The sequence below is a fragment of the Rhinolophus hipposideros genome (assembly GCF_964194185.1).
Source record: "Rhinolophus hipposideros genome assembly, chromosome: 7".
NCBI classification, from domain to species: Eukaryota; Metazoa; Chordata; class Mammalia; order Chiroptera; family Rhinolophidae; genus Rhinolophus; species Rhinolophus hipposideros.
Window position 1 is genome coordinate 9,728,334 of NC_138053.1, and position 17,889 is coordinate 9,746,222.

The following is a 17,889-nucleotide window of genomic DNA, read 5'->3' on the forward strand; positions in this document are numbered from 1 at the left end:
ACTTAATACTACAGTGTTTCCCTGAAAATAAGACCTAGCCAGACAATCAGCTCTAACGTGTCTTTTGGAGCAAAAATTAATATAAGACCCGGTCTTATTTTACTATAATATAAGACCGGGTATGATAATATAATATAATATAATATATATAATTTAATATAATAAATATAATATAAAAATAATATAATATAATAACAGGTCTTATTAACGTTTGCTCCAGAAGATGCATCAGAGCTGATTGTCCAGCTAGGTCTTATTTTCTGGGAAACACGGTAGCTGTGCTGCCTTGGGAAAAACACCGTAACCATTCTGGCTCCTTGTTTCATACCTCCGATGAGTACTTCCTATACCATATTCAGGGTTGTTCATGATGTTTCAATGAGGTAATATACACAAAGGCTTAACAGAATACATGCCACTTATTATTGTAAGGGAAGCAGAATGGTTAGATTAGGGGGCAGATGTTGGGCTCTGGGCTGCCGGCCAGTGTTTGGGGACTTAGTGTTTCCAGGCCTGAGGCAGTCACTGGACAGGGGTACTAGAGGAGGGATCTTATAGTTCATTTTGGTGAGAAGGACAGATGTTGAAGGTGACATCAGTTTTCTCCTTGGATGCATTCAGGCAAATCTTACAGGTACTTTTATTTTGTGTGCAAGAGCAGGAAGTTGTAGAAGGAATTGGAGCAGATGGCTGTTTCTCTCAGGTCCTTGGTGACTTTCGACCCCTGCTGGCTTCTGAGTTGTCTGCGTCTGGCAGGGGTCATTATGGGAAACAGTGATCCCTCTGTGCAGCTTACGCTAAGGAGGTCACTATCCAGGCCCACTCCTTAGCTCTTTAGGGTAGAGTACAGAGTCTCTCCCTGGGGATTCTCTTCGGGAGGCTGGCAGGGAGGTGCTGACCGTGAGGTCAAGCTGGACAGGGCAAGGGAGGCATAGAGGACGTCATCCTGGGTAAGAACAGAAAGAAGGGGTTAGACAGTGGAGGGGGAGTTGTCCCCGTGTTACAGCAGCGATCCCACACCTGGGTGCCCTGCCAATCCCACAGTCGCTCTATTTCTTCCACCCCACCTGTTCCAAGCTTCCCTTTAATTCTTTCAGGCCCTAGTCTGAATGCTTACCTTGGGGTCCAGCTTGGGCTCTCTGTGTCGTCCTAGGAAGAAAAGACGTGCTGGGGTCAGGTGGTATGGCAGTCAGGATAGAGAAATGGGCTGGGGACTCAGCAGTGAGGTCATCTATTAGGTCAGGACCAGGGCACGAGGGAGGGGTGGGTGAGGCATGGGAAAGAGGAAAATGCAGAGGGGCATGTGTGTGGGAAGAAAGAAGGGCCCAGGTGAAGGAGGGGAGTGATGGTGGGACTGACCTTTGTTCCCAGTGTTCTCATAATTCTCCTCGGTGTTTTGGAAGAATCCCCTGCATGGAAACAAAAGGGTGGAAAATGTGTCCAATGCTGGGCAAAAAAGAGTTCAAACATGCATTGGGCTCGTTCTCTTCTGGGAGGCTCTGCCATCTGCTTGGACATGCTGAGAAGTTATGTGCAAAGGTTTAAGACGCTCAGCAGGAGGCTGCTTGGAAGAGGATTGAGGGGCAATTTGGATGTAGCCCAGGAGAGGTCCCTGAGTCCCAGCTAAAGTGGATTGTTCTAGAGAAGCAACTTTTGTTGAAAGGAGCACAAGGAGGAGAAATTGAAAGGGTGAGCTCCTGTCCTCTCTGTTGGCACTGGCTCAGTTAAAACTGGAGAAGGAAAACCAGCAAAGATAATCTCAGGTCCTCTGGGTGGGTGCTCAGGTCTTGGTCCTCAGGAGGAGGCACCACCCTGGGAGGGGACCCGAGAAAGGCAGCTGACAAAAGTCAGGGAGGGAGAGAAATGAGGGATGGCCTGTGGGAAGGGAGAGTGTAGAAATGGGGAGAAGGATGGAGAAAAGGAAAGCTGTGGGAGGGTTAGGAGGACCAGTGGTCAGGAAAGGAAGGGGAATCCGGGTGCAGAGGAGAGGAGAGCAGGCTGGGAGCTGAGCGGAGAAGGTGCTCCTGAGAAAAGGCAGGAGGTAGAGGAGCTGGAGGCAGAGGGTTCTTGTGGCCCCTTGGGACACATCACCAGGGGAAAAGACCTAGCCTGATGAGCAAGAAAGAGGAGAAAATGTGGCAGAGGCAGATGTGTTCAGGAAGGGTAATGCTCAAGGTGGGAACGTCACAGGATGTAAAGAAGGGAAAGCTTTAGAAATGGCGACAAAAGGAGGAGAAAAGTGGATAACAGAGAAAGAGCAAGGGGAGACATTCTGGGAAAGAATCAGAGAAAGTGCCCGAAACTTAGGTCCACTGTTCTCAGGTTTTTCTTTTTTTAGAGCTGGAGCCGCAGGAAGTGAAGAGCCGGGCCTATCGGGGCATATGAGGATGTGAATAAGAAAGTGGAGGATGAGAACAGCTGAGAAAGTCTTCCCCAGTTCTCTTCTCATAAAGACACTTCCTGTTTCCGAAACCACACCTCCCCCCACCCCAGCCCTTGGAGGACAAGAACTCACTTGGCTGGGGCTCTGGCATTAGTCCGCAGACCTGTAGAGGGACCAACAGAGTGTCAGTGTGCCATCCATGGTGGCATCTCTCCTCCCCGCCTTCTATCCTCGTCTGACTCTGAGACCATCCTTGGAGAGATCTGGGCAGCAAAGCAGCTCTGCTGACACCCATCTGGGAAGAGCCTGAGACTCAGAGCGGGCACCCAGCTGGCACCAAGGCCACCCACACCTGTCCTGCTATTGTCCTCAACACCAAATGAGGGGAGCAGCTCTTCTCTGCACCCTGTGTCCCTTTATCCTGCCCTCTCCCCCCCACCTTTCCCTGTGCGTCCTTCTCCCTTCCTCGAACTCTTCCAGGATCCCACAACCTGTTCCTTCCACTGCTGAGCCCTGGTCCCCTCCTCCCCCATCCTGTCACAGGCACCACTGCTCCCTCCTGCCCTGACAAACCAGCTTCTTGTGCTTTCCTTCTGAGTGGCAGCTGTTTCTCTCTCCCACCTCATAAACGTCATGGCTGCAATCTGTGTTTGCCCTGCAGCCCATTCCTCTCCATTTCTTCCGCTTAAACCTCTGCTGTTCCTCCCGGGCCCTCCCCCCGCTACAACCTCAAGTGTCCCTGCAGCATTTCCCAAGGATTTGGCTCCAGTTCACACCCATCCTCTCCATCACCCTTCACCTTCCTGGGAGGATCATCCTCCACGGGACAAACCTCTAATGCACTGGACTTGCCTGTATCCCAACTCCAGTGACCTCCACTCCCCTGAGTTATGCCCTGGACTTTATATGTGTAATCACGGGGACTGCTGAGACCTCTGAAATATTAAATGCTAGTATCGTTTTTATGCTACAGCTTTCTTTCCTTCCAGTTCTCTCATGTCATCATCCCCTACACCTGCGCTTTGATCTCCCGGAGTTCATGTTCCTTGATCACCCACTTTTCTTTGAGGTTATTCAAGCTCCCCGCTGAGCCCTCCACCCTCTCACCAGCTCCTTGACCTCCTGTGTTCCCTTGTCCTTCTGCCACACTGAGTTGACAAATTCCAATCCTGCATGTCTCCCATGGCAGGCAGTGCTATTTGCTTTCCTAATATCCACTCACTTACTCAGTGACAGAACCTTGATTTTATTTGGAGTGGCAAGCGCTCCCCTACAGATAGATGTGGAGAATGACGAGTAAGTTGAGGCACAGAGTAATAGTACCACTGTGCCAGAGTTGACCCATCCAGGACTGACTGTAGGAAGTCAGATTTTATGCTCTTCACCTCTGTGCTTTAATATCTCATAGGGCAAATTTCCTCTCATTGAACATTTTCTTTAATTTCAAATTAGTTTTGGAGGGTGTTGAGGTATAAATAATTAATGCCTCTAGCCATGTCCTTTCTTTGAGCTGTAAATACATACATCCAAATTTCTGATGGACATCTCTACTCATATGCCAGAAAGGTATATGAAATATAACCTATCCCAAATTAGAGGAAGCATTGTTCTTTCCCAAACATGGTCTCTGACCTCCTATGTTCCCTGATTCACTTGGTGGTTTCATCACACCCTGCTTCACCCAAGTTGTAAACATGGACTTCTTCCTGCTCCCTCACGCCTACATCAATCCAATCCCCAAGTCTTACTGTCCCCTCTTAACCTTTTCTAGAATCTGGCTCTCTCCCTCCACCCACACTGCCACTGCATTAGACTGGCTCAAGCCTGGCCCACCTCCATGCTTTCCACCACAGACTGATGTAGCTGCAAGGCAGTGAGGTTGTCCCTTGGCTGCTTCACGTTGGTTCTGGGATCCAAGGCTCTTGGGTGTGATTTACAGTGTCCTCTATTCTTGCCTCCTCCAAAGCACTGAACTGCTTACAGTCCCCAGAATGGTTTCCTCTGCTTGGAAAAGCAGTGACTTCTACACCACCCTCACCACTCCCTGGCTAATTCCTTTTCTTCTTTGAGACTTTCTGCTGGTATCACTTCCTCTGGGAAGTCCTCCCTGATTCCCCTTCTTCCTCCCAACCTACTATAGCTCTTTCCAAAGGAGGCAATTAGCCCTTGAGGCTTCCCCCTCCCCCACTGAGCTCCTTGAAAGCAAGAGCTCTGCTTTTTTATATCTCCAATCACAAGCCAGGCTCTGGAAAATGGGCACCCTACCAATGCTTGCTGAACTGAGCCAACTTCCTGTCCCTTCTGCTCTCTCCTTACTTTTCTCAAGGCAGACCTTTCCCCTCCCCAATAACCAAAAGGCGAGCACTGATGAGAAATGATTAAGTCAAGAGACAGAACTTGAAAATGATCAGATTAGTGGAGAGAGGTTGGTCTGGAGTGGTGGTTCTCAACCTTGCTCACTCAGAGACTCCACTGAGGAGACTGTCCACACTGCAGATTCCCATGTCCGGACCTCACCCTGCAGGGATCTGCATTTTTAACGGGCACCAGTGGCCATTCTGAGCAGGCGGGTTCTCAGAAACACCCAGTTGGGAAGCTTGGGGAGAGGGCAGGACCACTTACCTTTGCTTCTCTTCAACCTGAGGTAGACCAACACTCCCAAAATAGCGATTATGAACACAACACCAGCCAGTGCCACCCCGACTATAGCTCCTACAGTCAGGGGTCCAGAGCTCTTTATGCCAGCTGTGGTACTGAGGCCATCTGTGGTGGTGGTGGTGGTGGTGGCGGTGGTGGAGGCGGCAGTGCTAGGGGGGCCTTTGGTGGTTTTCTTGGGGGCTGAGAAGACATGAGAAATAAACAAATTCTCCGCTGGAGGACTGGAGGTATCTGGGTGAAACTGTCACACCTTGTTCCCTAGTTTGGGGAATGTAGGGGGTGGGGAGCAATCCGCTGAAGCTCTCACACAGGGAGGAGAGTAACAAGGTGAAATGCTGAAGGCTGAATCCACATTACTCAGCTTAAATCCTGACTCTACCACTGATCCGTGGTCTGACCTCAGAACCTCATTTCATCACTTACAAATAGGGATAACTATAACACAGAGTTAAAGAGTTTTATTATGGTAAAAGACACATAACAAAATTCACCACTTTAACCATATTTAACTGTACAGTTCAGTGGCATTCAGTACATTCACATTGTTGTACAACTCTCACCACTATCCGTCTGCAGAACTTTTTCATCTTTCTAAACTGAAACTCTGTCCCCACTAAACTACAGCTCCCCATTCTCCCACCCCAGCACCAAGCACCCACCATTCTACTTTCTATCTCTATGAATTTGACCACTCTAGATACCTCATGTAAGTGGAATCAAACAGTATGTGTCCTTTTATAGGATTGTTTTAATAAGTGAGAAAACATCTGTAAAGAACCTAATATATATTGGAAATATGTTTTTAACATTAATTTAATATATATTGAATTTTAGTTCTTACAAACAGGTTGTACCTTTGTAGATGTTTAATGCACCACTAAAAAATAAAACTGAAATAATATGAAGCTGCAGAAAATATATCTACTCCAATAAAATCTTCAGATTAGTATTGACCAAATTCTCTGTCCACATTGGTTAGAAATTAATAATAAAACCATAAACACCATCTGTCAATTGAGATAATTTTAAATTTTTGGTCAAAGAAATATGTATCTATATATCTATATCTATAACAACATGCTATTTAGAAAATAAAAACCAAAGCAATATATATTTCAAAAACCCTCCTGGAATATCATTAAAACTGCACTCTAAGCTAAATGCATAGTATTAAATGCTTTCATTATTTAAAATGGGAAGAAATTTTTAAAATTTCTTTAAAAAATAAAAAATAACCAGCCAAAGAAAAAATAACCAGCCCTAAGGAAACTCACAGTTTGAAAGTAATGAAAACTTATGTGGAAATAAACTTATTAGGAAGCAGAACAGCAGATGGAATAAATATAGGAAGTGGTTATTTAGGGAAAAAAACAAGAAAACAGACAAGACTCTTGGAACAAGAAAAGAGTCTGTTTAAATTGTGAGTGTATGCTCAATTATAAGTTGATACATTTAAAAAACTCTGTGAAATGGATGATTTTCTGAAACAAACAAAAATTTTAAAAAATGGATTTAGTAAGTAATAAAGTTTAACTGACAGGTAGACAAAGAAGCGAAACACTATTAAGGAACAATTTTTCATAAAGATTCTATGCTCAGGTGATTTTATGGGTAAACTCTTGTACAAATGTAAGGAACAGATAATTCCTAGACAGAAGATTCCAGAACATTGAGAAATATGGAAAACTATGCAATGCTAATTCATTACATAAAATGATAACCCTGATGCTAATATTCATTCATAATTTTAAAAAATGAAGATTAAAACAAAAGGCTATTTTTTAAACTGATCTGAGTGGAGAATAATACCCAGTAGTGGCACAACCTGTGGGAATGCATTTGAGAATATCTATCAAAGTGTAAAATACCCATGCGTGCCCTTTGACCCAGTGATTTCAGTGCTAGGAATTTGTCCTATGGAAATCCTGGTGTAAGTATTGAAAGGCCCACGTTAAAGAGTGTTCTTTGCTGCACTATTGCGTTGTGGCAACAGCCTAACTGTCTTTAAATAGAAAACTAAGTAAGTTATGCTACATGACTACAATGGAGCCATGCAGCCATTTTTTTTAAAATGCAGCCATTTTTTAAAAAAAAGGCACAGATGTGTATGTGCTGAAATGGAAAGATACTTGAAGTACATCAACTAAAAAAGCAAGTTATAGAGCAGAATACCATACAGTTTCATTCTATTGGTGTTATACAAGATGTGATCAAACCATACGGTGAATGTTGAAATAAAAAAAATGTATTACAGAAAAAGACACATTGCCATTAATCTCCCTCAAAATACTCCCCCTCGTTTCGAGCACACTTATCCCATCATTCATGTCATTTTCTGAAGCAGTTCTGGAAGTCCTCTTTCGTGAGTGTCTTTACTTCATTCTTCATCATGACAATGCTCTGTGTCACACATCGCTTCTGGTACGGCAATTTCTGTTAAATAAAAATATTATGGTGTGTCCTCCTCCACCTTATTCACCGGATCTGGCACCGTACAACTACTGGCTCTTCCCCAAAGTCAAAATGACCAGGAAAGGTAAACGTTTCAAGTAGATTCAGGACATGGGGGCAGCCATGACAGAGCAACTAAAGACACTCACGAAAGAGGACTTCCAAAACCGCTTCAGAAAGTGGCAAGAATGATGGGATAAGTGTGTTCGACGTGAGGGGGAGTATTTTGGGGGGTTAATGGCAATGTGTCTTTTATGGTAATAAATTTTTTAAATGTAAACATTCACCGTATTTTTTTTATCACACTACGTATGTATCTATATTTTGTATTTGTATGTATATCTATATCTATATCTACATCCACTTCTGTAAGAAAGAACATTTCTGCAGAAAGAAGTAGTGGCTGGGGAGATAAAGTGGAGAGAGAGGAATGTACTTTCCATTTGACTCCCTTCTGTGTTGTTTGACCATTTTTTATTATGTATAAGTATTAATAGTAACTTTATTAATTTTAAAATGTAACATTTGTTTTTATCAAAGTTGTATAGTCACATAATTTTAATAGTCCACAAATTCTAGACAGCTTATAAAAATAGCAACTCGCTGAATAAGCCTCCTCACTCCCTTCCCACTCTGCCAAAGACAGCTATTTTCAGCACCTTTAGCTATTTCTTTTGGCATTAACCTCATGTTTCTCAATCACGTGCATTTACTGCTGTTGCTTGAGTGTGTTGTTTTAGGTAGCATGTATTCTCTTCCTAGTATTGAAATTGAGGAATTAGATCTTTTACACCCCCATTCTCTATTTTACTCAACTTCTCAGCATTTGATATTTTCTCTTTCATGAAATGGGTTCTTCCCTTGGCTTCTGGGACACCATTCTCTCTTGGTTCTTCTCCTGCCTCCTAGCAGCTCCTCCTCAGTCTTTTTCCTTGGTTCCTCCTTGTCTTCCCCACCTGAGCCACTCACGGTTCAGTCCTAGCACCTCTTCTCTATCTCCACTCACCTCCCAGATAGTCTCACACAGCCCCACGGCATTAATTACCAGTGGAATGCTGGTTACCCTCAAACATACACATCCAGCCAACTCGCCCTGCACTCCAGACTCATCTGTCCTGCGGCTTATCACGCCTACGTTTGTTTGTTTAGCAGGATCTCAAATTTAAGATGTGCAAACAGAATTCTTGATTTCCTCCCAAACCTGCCCCACCGTCCCATTTCCCCTTCTCAGGAAATGGCAATTCCATCCCTCACGAGTCAGGTCACAGGCCTTACAGTCAGCCGTGGTTCTTCTCTCTTTCTCACCCCCCACATCCAGTCATCTGTAGATTCAGCCTGCTCTATTTTCAGTCTGTAACCAGCATCTGGCCGCTTCTCAGCCCACCATCGCCCACACCCTAATCAAGCCACATCGCCTCTCACTGGTGCTCCTGCTTTTGACCTTGCTCATCTGTATAGTCTTGTTTTCCATCCAACAGCCAGAGGAACACTTTTACAGTGTAAATCAAGTCACTGCATTCCTCTGCAGGAAACCCTCACTAGCTGTCTTCACACTGAGTCAAAGTTCTTTCCTTGCCTTTCAAAGCCAACCAGATGTGCCCCACTGCCACCTCTGATGTCACCTCCTGCCACCTCAGCCTCTTCCTTTGCTTCAGCCACACTTTCCCAGCTCATGGCCTTTGCCCTTGCTGGTTCCTTTTGACTGGAACATTCGTCTCTAGACCCTCTCCCTCACTTCCTCCAGATCTGGATTTTTCTGCTGGCTTCTCTACCAGCTTTGTGCCTTTGGAGGCTGGTCTTGGTAGACTCCATCCATGGGCTCTCTCGCCCCCTGGTTCCCATTCAGTGGCCAGTGGAGGTCACCAGCAGGAGACGGAGAGGGTAGGTCAGGGCATAGCCCTTTGCTCTCTCCCTGATAAGTATTGTATGAGTCAGGGTTCTCCAAAGAAACAGAACCAATAGGATATAAGCGTTTTATCATGAGGGATTGGCTCACGAGATTCTGAGAGGCTCCACGATCTGCCTTCTGCAAGAAGACAGCCTCGGAGAGCCAGTGATGTAGTTCTAGTCCATCCTGAAGGCCCGAGAACCGGGAGCTCTGACGTCTGAAGGCAAGAGAAGATGGACGGAGGTTCCAGCTTAAGTGGAGAGCAAATTTCCCCTTCCTGCACTTTTTGTTCTAGTTGGGCCCACAACGGATTGGGTGATGCCCACCTCTAGTCTCTTCTGGAAACACCTTCACAGACACATTTAGAAATAATGTCTCAACCACCATCTGGGCATCCCTTAGCCCAGCCAAGTCAACACATAAAACTAACCATCATGGTCATGTTGACTCTATCTCCCCAGAGGCCACAGCTCCCCACTGGGGCCCCGTACCTACTCCCTCTGCTGCTCCTCCTGATGAGGTGTCTCATCATCCCAGATTGGTTTCCCTACCGGGTAATGGCTGCTTCCTGCCGGGACTCTGACTAGTGTCCCCAGGACTTCCCTGTTCCGTCTGAATAACGTTGCACCCCTAGCAACCTGTATCCCACCGATTCTGTTTTATTTTCCTCCTTTTCTCTTTTCACCACCACGTAACACACAGATAGAATTAATTTGTTTGCTTTTTGGGGGGTTGTCTTCTCACTCAAATGTAAGATCCATCGTTGATGGCAATTTTTTTAACTGCTGTTTCCCCAGTGCCCAGATTAGCAATGACACGTAGTAGGCACTCAATCAATATTTGTTAAATGAATGAATGAAATAATTTTCCCTTGGAATTTCAAGGCATTCAACCACTATCTTCCAGCTTCTTGTGTTGCTATTGAGACATCTGAAGCCATTCTGATTCCTAGATCTCCACATGTGACCTGTTTCTTTCCTCCTTGGGAATTTGTTGGATCTTCTTTCTATCCCTGACATTTTGAAATTTCATGTTGCGGTGCCCTGAGGCAGGTCTTTTTATTTTTACCCATTTGCTGGGCTCTTGTGTTCTGAATAATTTCTCGAGTAATTGTGTTGATATTTTCTTCCCCATGGCTTCTCTCTTCTCTGTTTCTGCAACTTGCATTTTTCAGAGGTTGGACCTCTTGGACCAATCCCATTTTTTCTTATCTTTCCTTATAGTTTCTAATTATATTAAGTGAATTGCATCTGTTACTATATAAGGGAATATTGATAGGTTCTGGGGATTAGGATATGGGCATATTGTTTTGGGAGGCCTCTATTCAACTTACTACACTTTCCAAATCTTTGACCTTTTTGTTTTACCCTCTGAGAGATTTCATGAATTTTATCTTTCAAGCCTGTTATTGAGTTTTCCATCTTTGCTATTATATCTCTAATTTCCAAGAACTCCATTATTGTATGGCAAGCTCCTTCATAAAGCACCCTTTCTTGTCACATGCATGGGTGACCTGAGAATGAGAGTTACTTGACAGTATTATTCTCCCTCCATTGTTTTGGTTTCTTTCAGGTTCTTCTTTACCACTCCTCCCATCCTCGCCACCCCCATTTGTTTTGGTCTCCATGTTTCATGGGAGAAACTTCCCTTAAATGTTTAACCATATTTTAAGATGGCGTCTCTACCCTTGAGCATCCCAAGCACAGCTGAAGAGCGGGTACAATCCTCAGTGCTGGGGGATTTGGTGCAAGGCTGAGACCCCAATTTCCTTGCCTCGTTGGATCCCAGCGTGCAGAAAGCCACGCTAATTGGAAGTTGTGTGTGTGGTATGGGAGAAAGTGCTTGTCAGCTAGTGGGTTGTAGAGTGATGTATTAGAGTTCTAGATCTTTCCCTAGCCCATCACGTAGATTTCCCAGAGAGAATCTCCTGATCTTTTGTTTTTGGGGTAGAGGAACAGCAGCCTGAGTCCCAGGAAGGCATCTAAGAGGGTGGGGGTGTTTAGGTCTCATCAGTTCACCCAATCTTTAGTTTTAAGGGCTGAACCCTCGCACCCAGTTGTGCCCCTGGTTCTCCCTACCACTGCCACCCCAGTGTCTATCTGGTTCATTCTTTCTGGAAAGCAAATCTCCAATCTTTTGCTGGGGTGGGGGATAGGGGTATGGAGGTTTGCCTGCTCCCTAAATAGATTTTCAGCTAGTCCTCTAGATTTCAGACGCCCTTTTACTCCCACTTTCAGGGGTATTTGGGGTTGCCATTCCTGAATCTTTAAGGGGATTTACAGTGCAGACTGCTTTGCTTCTGGGTTTCCCTACTGCTGGTTTAGAGTTTAGCTCCTATGATCTCCTAAGCCAGTTACATTAGTCTATTTGTTTTCAGCTTCCTGTATTTTGTTTTTGTCTACCTGCTCACATTTTTTGTCCTTGTGGATTTTTGTCTTAAAAAAATTCCCTTTACTGTCATTTTAACTCATTTTGGGAGGCAGTAGAGGTAAATATGTGCATATAACACACCACCATCTTGGTCAGATTTATACGTTATTTTCACCATGAAAATTATAAAAGATAAACATTCAAAAATAATATTGCACATTAATAATAAAAATCAAGAATATAAATGGTAAAACATTGTGAGAAATATAGATGAGCTTTAGAAGAACACTACCAAGTTTTACAGAGGAATATAAAATACGACCTGTTTCTGGGTGGGAAGATTGTATATATTACACTGATTTTAGTGTCTGTCCATTGCTTTATAGGTTTAATGCAATTCTGATTTTAAAAATCCTCATTAGTGTTTTCTCAGAACTTACTCTAACTTACTCTAACAAACTTACTCTAACATTTATGTGAAACAATAGGCAGGCAATAATAATAAAGTTGCTGAGGAAGAAGTAATGTGTTTGAGATGGAAGTGGTCTTATCAGCCACTGAAATAGGATAAGGTTACAATAAATAAAACAAGTGGTACTGATATAAGAAAATAGAAGTGACACATACGAGATCGGACAATTAAGTTTGTGAACTTTCCGCCGTCTAAGCGTATGGTGGAAAGTTCGGGAACTTAATTGTCCGATCTCGTATCTTATAAGGGGTTAATATTAAAAAATATAAAGAACTCATACAACTCAATAGCAAAACCCAAAAAACCCTTTTAAAAAATGGGCAAAGGACCTGAATGGACATCTCTCCAAAGAACACATACAAAAGGGCAACAGGTACTGAAAAGATGCTTGACATCACTAGTCATTAGGGAGATGCAAATTACAACCACAATGAGATATGTTCCATTAATAATGATGGCATCTCCTCTCAATAAACACAAATGCTGTATTATGGGCTATGTGACTATAGGAATTATCACTTGAATATATATATGTGTGTGTGTGTATACACACACACACACACACACACACACACATATATATACGAATTGAAAATTAAAGACTGATTTAAAAGTGAAAGAAAACACCCCAATCCACAATGAGATATCACCTCATGTCTGTTAAAATGGCTATCATAAAAATACAAGAAATAACAAATGCTGGAGTGGATATGGAGAAAGGGGAACCCTTGTGTACTGTTAGTGGGAGTGGAAATTGGTGCAGCCGCCATGGAATGTAAACCAGTATGGAGGGTCCTCAAAAAATTAAAAATGGAACAACCTTATGTTCTAGCAATTCTGCTCCTTGGAATATATCCAATGGAAATGAAAACATTAACTTGAAAAATTAACTGCACCCCTATGTTCATAGAAGCATTATTTACGAAAGCCGAGACATGGAAACAAACTAAGTGTCTAATGATGGATGAATGGAGAAAGAAGTTGTGGTATGTGGTATACACATATATATGAATATTATTCAGCCATAACAAAATGAGAAAATCCTACCATTTGCAACTACATGGATGGATCTGGAAGGCATTATGCTAAGTGAAATAAGTCAGACAGAAAAATACAAATACTGCATGATCTCATTTTTACACGATATCTAAAAAAATAACCCAGAAAACCAAACTCATAGAAAAAAATATCAGATGTCTGGTTATCAGAAGCAGAGGGTGGGGGGAGGGAAAATCAGAAATTTAAAAGGTACAAACTTCTAGTTATAAGACAAATAAGTAATAGGGATGCAATATACACATAATAATTATAGCTAACACTGATTATGATACATAGGAAAGTTGTTAAGAGAGTAAATCTTAAGAGTTCTCATCACAACAAGAAATTATTTTCTTCTTTTTCTTCTTTTCTGTTTATTATATCTATATGAGCAAATGGATATTAGTGGAACCTACTGTGGTAATCATTTCATAATATCTGTAAGTCAAACCATCATTCTGTATGCCTTAAACTTGTACAGTGATGTTTGCCAATTATTTTTCAATAAAACTGGAAAAAAATTGTGGGGTAGTATTCTAAGAGGAACTATGTAAAGAACATTAAAAATATTTGACCCTGTGAAAAATAAACAAACGAAAACCAGTGAAACAGAATAGAGAGACCAGAAATGGATACTATTCTACAGAAGAACTTAAAAGTCAGGCCTATGAATCAGTGGAGAAGAGAAAGAATATTCAGTAAATCAATAAATGGGATTGAGACAATTGATTAGTTTCTTGGTATAAAGATCAATTTAGTTCTTTACCTCACACCATATACCAAAATAAATTCTCACTCCATTAAAGAGTTTGATTGTGAAAAGAAATCATACAAAAATTAGAAGAAATTAAAACAGTTTCAACCCCCAGTGGGATAGAGTGTTTTGTGCTTAGAAATGAGAGAAGGGCTGGCCCGGTGGCTCAGGCGGTTGGAGCTCCGTGCTCCTAAATCCGAAGGCTGCCGGTTCGATTCCCACATGGGCCAGTGGGCTCTCAACCACAAGGTTGCTGGTTCAACACCCACAAGGGATGGTGGGCTGCGCCCCCTGCAACTAGCAAGAGCAACTGGACCTGGAGCTGAGCTGCGCCCTCCACAACTAACATTGACACACTGTTCTCCAATAAAGTCCTGCTCCCCATCCCCAATAAAATCTTTAAAAAAAAAAAAAAAGAAATGAGAGAAAAAGATTACAAAGGATAATACTCTTACACTTGGCTACAAAAGAAAACACCTGTATGTAAAAAAATTAATGACACTTGTCTCATTAGGGAGACCCCCTCAGGGATGATGTAGATGCCTGATCACGGCACTGTACACCTGAAGCTGAAGCTGAACAATAATGAATGTCAACTATAATTTTATATATATAATAGCTACAAGAAGCGGAGTACAGTATTAGGAATAGAGACAGTGGAAATGTAATGGCTCTGTGTGATGTCAGAGGGATAGTGGATGGGGGGGTTCACACAGTGTGAGGGATATAAATGATAAATGTCTAAGTATTACTTTGTTTTGTGCACCTGAAACTAATAAAAAAAGTCTAAAAAAAATCTATAATGTAAGTATTAGCCTTATATAATCATGTAAACTTTTCCTTTCACTTCTATGATTAAAATTGTTCAACAACAAAAAAAAAAAGAAAAAGAAAAAAATTAATGAGCCAATCACAAACCTATATTTGCTGCAACTGTTCCCTTAATGTTATGTCTTTGCATGGTGGTACTTGGATTAAAAACATTTCTTTTTATTACTTTCCTGTATTTCTTTTTTTTAAATAATGAGCCTGGATTTCCTATTAATTGTGTTAATTTAAAAAGTTAATTTATTGATGAAAAACTCATACTATTAATAAATGTGACAGAGAAATGAGAAAAGGAAGAATAAGGGAAACATGAAGATGGTTCTAAAAAGAGATATAATCTCTTAAGGAGATATGGAAGAGGTGCAGGAAATATAAATCCAAGGCTTTCTCATTTAATCCAGGTGGTGAGACATTTTCTAATTGCTCTAAAACCAGCTTGGTAATCAAGATGGGCAGTGATTTACCCAGGGAGGGCTGGGTGGGGCACAAAGAGTGTCCTTCCCAGCCAGGAGCAGTAATTCATCACTGACATATTAATAGTTTAGAATTACCAGGGCAAGTGATTATGAAAAGCAAACCAACTTAGTTAATTGTTAGTTTTCTACAAAATTTTCTACAGACAACACACCCACTCACGTTCTGCACCTGTCCCATCCCCATGGCCTGCCCCTCCCCCACTGCCCTGGGGATAGATAAACTCAGGTTCAAGTTCTGATGCCGCTGAGTAATATAGAAAGAACTATTAATGCAACACACCCCATCATTAGGTTAAACATAGGTCAAAACAACAATATGATCAAGTCAGTAGGTGAGGCTGATTGGCTCATGGTTAAGAGAGGAGGCTCTGGGGTTAAACTGCGTTCAAAGTTTGCCTGTATCATGAGTGGTGACTTTGGGCAGGTGTGAGCCTCAGTTTCCCCATTGTAACAGTACTGGCTGCTATTGTGGGGTTGTGCAGGTTAAGTAGCGCAATGCAGACCAAGGTGTCAGCCGGGTCGTGACGCACAGTAAGTGGGAGCTGCTGTTATTGCTGCTACAGAGGGGCCTCTTACGACCAGGACAGGGGAGCAGGATCAGAGCAGAGAAGGGGACAACACAGGGCCTCCTGTGGGAGAGGTGGGGACTGGGGGGTCAGCGAGAGGCTAGGAGGGTAAGGAGGATGGAGACAGGAAGAGGGAGATGGCGAAGGGGAAGAAAGAGATGGGACCAGGGCGGGGAGCACTGGAGGCTGTGTTCTGGGGAGCAGAGTGGGAGAAGGAAGCAGGGGGATTGGGAAAGAGGGTGATGGGGTGTTACCAGGGAATCTGGGGCTCCTCAGGGCGTTGTTGGGTACCTATTGTGTGTGCCAGGCTGAGCTCATGGCTGTGGGGAGACACAGATATGGGAATAGCTGGAGCTCCACACGGACACATGACAAAAGAAAAGAGACCACATCCTGAAGAAGTCAAGTCCACCTTGAAGATGTGGGATGAGGGTGGGGGCAGGGCTGGAGCCCCCATTTGGAGCAAGAAGGGAAAGTAACTGGGGAGCCCAGAAAGTGCGGAGGTCTGGGGATGAGGGTGTGGGCTGGATCTGGAGCAGGTAGTGAGGGAAAGGGCAAGACAGTGCAGATTTGGGGAAGATTAAGACGAAAAGAATAAAGTTGGCACAGGCCTGGGGGGAGAGTTGGGGTGGGCAGGGAGAGGTGTTTGAGAGAAGGTCAACAAGAGTGGCGCCTGGACCAGGCCTGGGGGATGAGGGCACCAGTGGCCTCCAAAAGCCTCAGCCAGGGCAGCGGGACTCACCGGGGGTGATGGTAAGAGTGGTCCCATTGATGGACTGCCACTCCTTCTTGTCATGATTCCGGGTGGTCAAGTGCACTCGGCAGAAGTACACACTCATGTCCTCCCTCCGCAGGTTAGAGATCAGGAGGGAGCCGTTCCTCGTGCCCTCTGTCCAGTTCAGGGAGAGCCGGTTCTTGAAATTCTTATGGATGAAAGGCGGGGTCCTTTTGTAGATGAAATCCCCATGGAAATTTTTCCATCTCCAGGATATATTCATGATGGAATTTCTGGATAACTCCCAGGAGTGACAAAAGGAGAAGGGGATGTGGACAGAGCCACCTTCAGGGGCTGAGAGTTGCTCTGGTTGTTTCATGTCATAGAACAACTGTGAATTGCACTTTGTTGAGCGACCTGAAGGTGAGATGGAGGGGGAGAAACCTTAAAGTGGAGGTGGTGGTGGGTGGGGGACAAAGAAGGAGCCCCGACCAGCTGGCACCCTCACCCAAGGGCAGAAGTGTGACAGATGGTAGGACTGGTCTTCTATCTGGGTGTCCTTCTCTCCACACTAGGGGTTAGGAGGAGTAGAGGTGGGGGTTCTTTCACTGTGGGACCAGCCCTTTGCTTGTGGGGGATGGGACGCCTGGCTGGCCACCCCAGAAGACACCTTCTCCAGACACCCAGCATAAGCCCCTCCCGGGGGCTCCCCCATGGCCCTGGGCAGAGCCAGGACGGTCTTGGCCACTCACCAGCCTGCAGAGACACCAGCAGCAGCAGCAGCAGGGGCAGCAGCAGGGGCAGACCCATCGCCTTGCTCTCCTCCAGGGAGATGAGAAGACAAGCACAGACCTCAAGGCCAGAGAGGAGGCCCCGTGAAGGAGCCACCTCAGGAAGTCTGGGCAGCAGGAGAGGGACAATCTAGCTCCTTCAGAGGACAGAGGAAGGGTGGGAGCCTTCCCCACCCTTGGTGCCCCAGGGTGACCAGCACTTCCTGTATCAAGCTGGCTTCTTCTTTTCCTCTATTGCAAAAGGGCCTCCCTTGTGGTCAGTGCAAAGGGAGCCATGATGCAAGTGTCCAGCCTCCATTTTCACACTGAAGGGCATGATCCTGACCTTGGCTTGTTGGGGCCTCTCCTCTCCCACCTCAGCTGCCTGCCTCTGCCAGCGCCCTCCTCATCTTAGTAGTCAGTCTCCATCTCTCTCTGTCTCTCACTCTCTCTCCCTTTCTCCTCTTCTCTGAGTGTCTCTCAGCCTCTGTTTCTCTCTTTCATCCCAGGGCGAGAGGCA

At 44.2% G+C, this 17,889-nt stretch overlaps 1 protein-coding gene across 1 annotated transcript; it reads right to left on the reverse strand.

Moving 5' to 3' along the window:
* Nucleotides 1-402: 402 nt before the first annotated feature.
* Nucleotides 403-17,538, reverse strand: PILRA (paired immunoglobin like type 2 receptor alpha). The gene is made up of 7 exons (XM_081054330.1): nt 17,352-17,538; nt 16,627-17,016; nt 5,006-5,221; nt 2,516-2,546; nt 1,360-1,409; nt 1,118-1,149; nt 403-946 (listed from the first exon to the last, which is right to left on the reverse strand). The coding sequence occupies exons 1-7, from the start codon at nt 17,407-17,409 to the stop codon at nt 827-829; spliced, it is 897 nt and encodes a 298-aa protein (XP_080910456.1). The 5' UTR covers nt 17,410-17,538; the 3' UTR covers nt 403-826.
* Nucleotides 17,539-17,889: the final 351 nt, after the last annotated feature.

Excerpts from the sequence above, each read along its gene's own strand:
- PILRA (XM_081054330.1), bottom strand. The coding sequence starts at position 17,409 with ATGGGTCTGCCCCTGCTGCTGCCCCTGCTGCTGCTGCTGCTGGTGTCT. Across the intron at positions 2,547-5,005 it reads CAGGTTGAAGAGAAGCAAAG|GTCTGCGGACTAATGCCAGA; the intron begins GTAAGTGGTCCT and ends GTCCCTCTACAG. Across the intron at positions 947-1,117 it reads AGCCCAAGCTGGACCCCAAG|GATGACGTCCTCTATGCCTC; the intron begins GTAAGCATTCAG and ends GTTCTTACCCAG.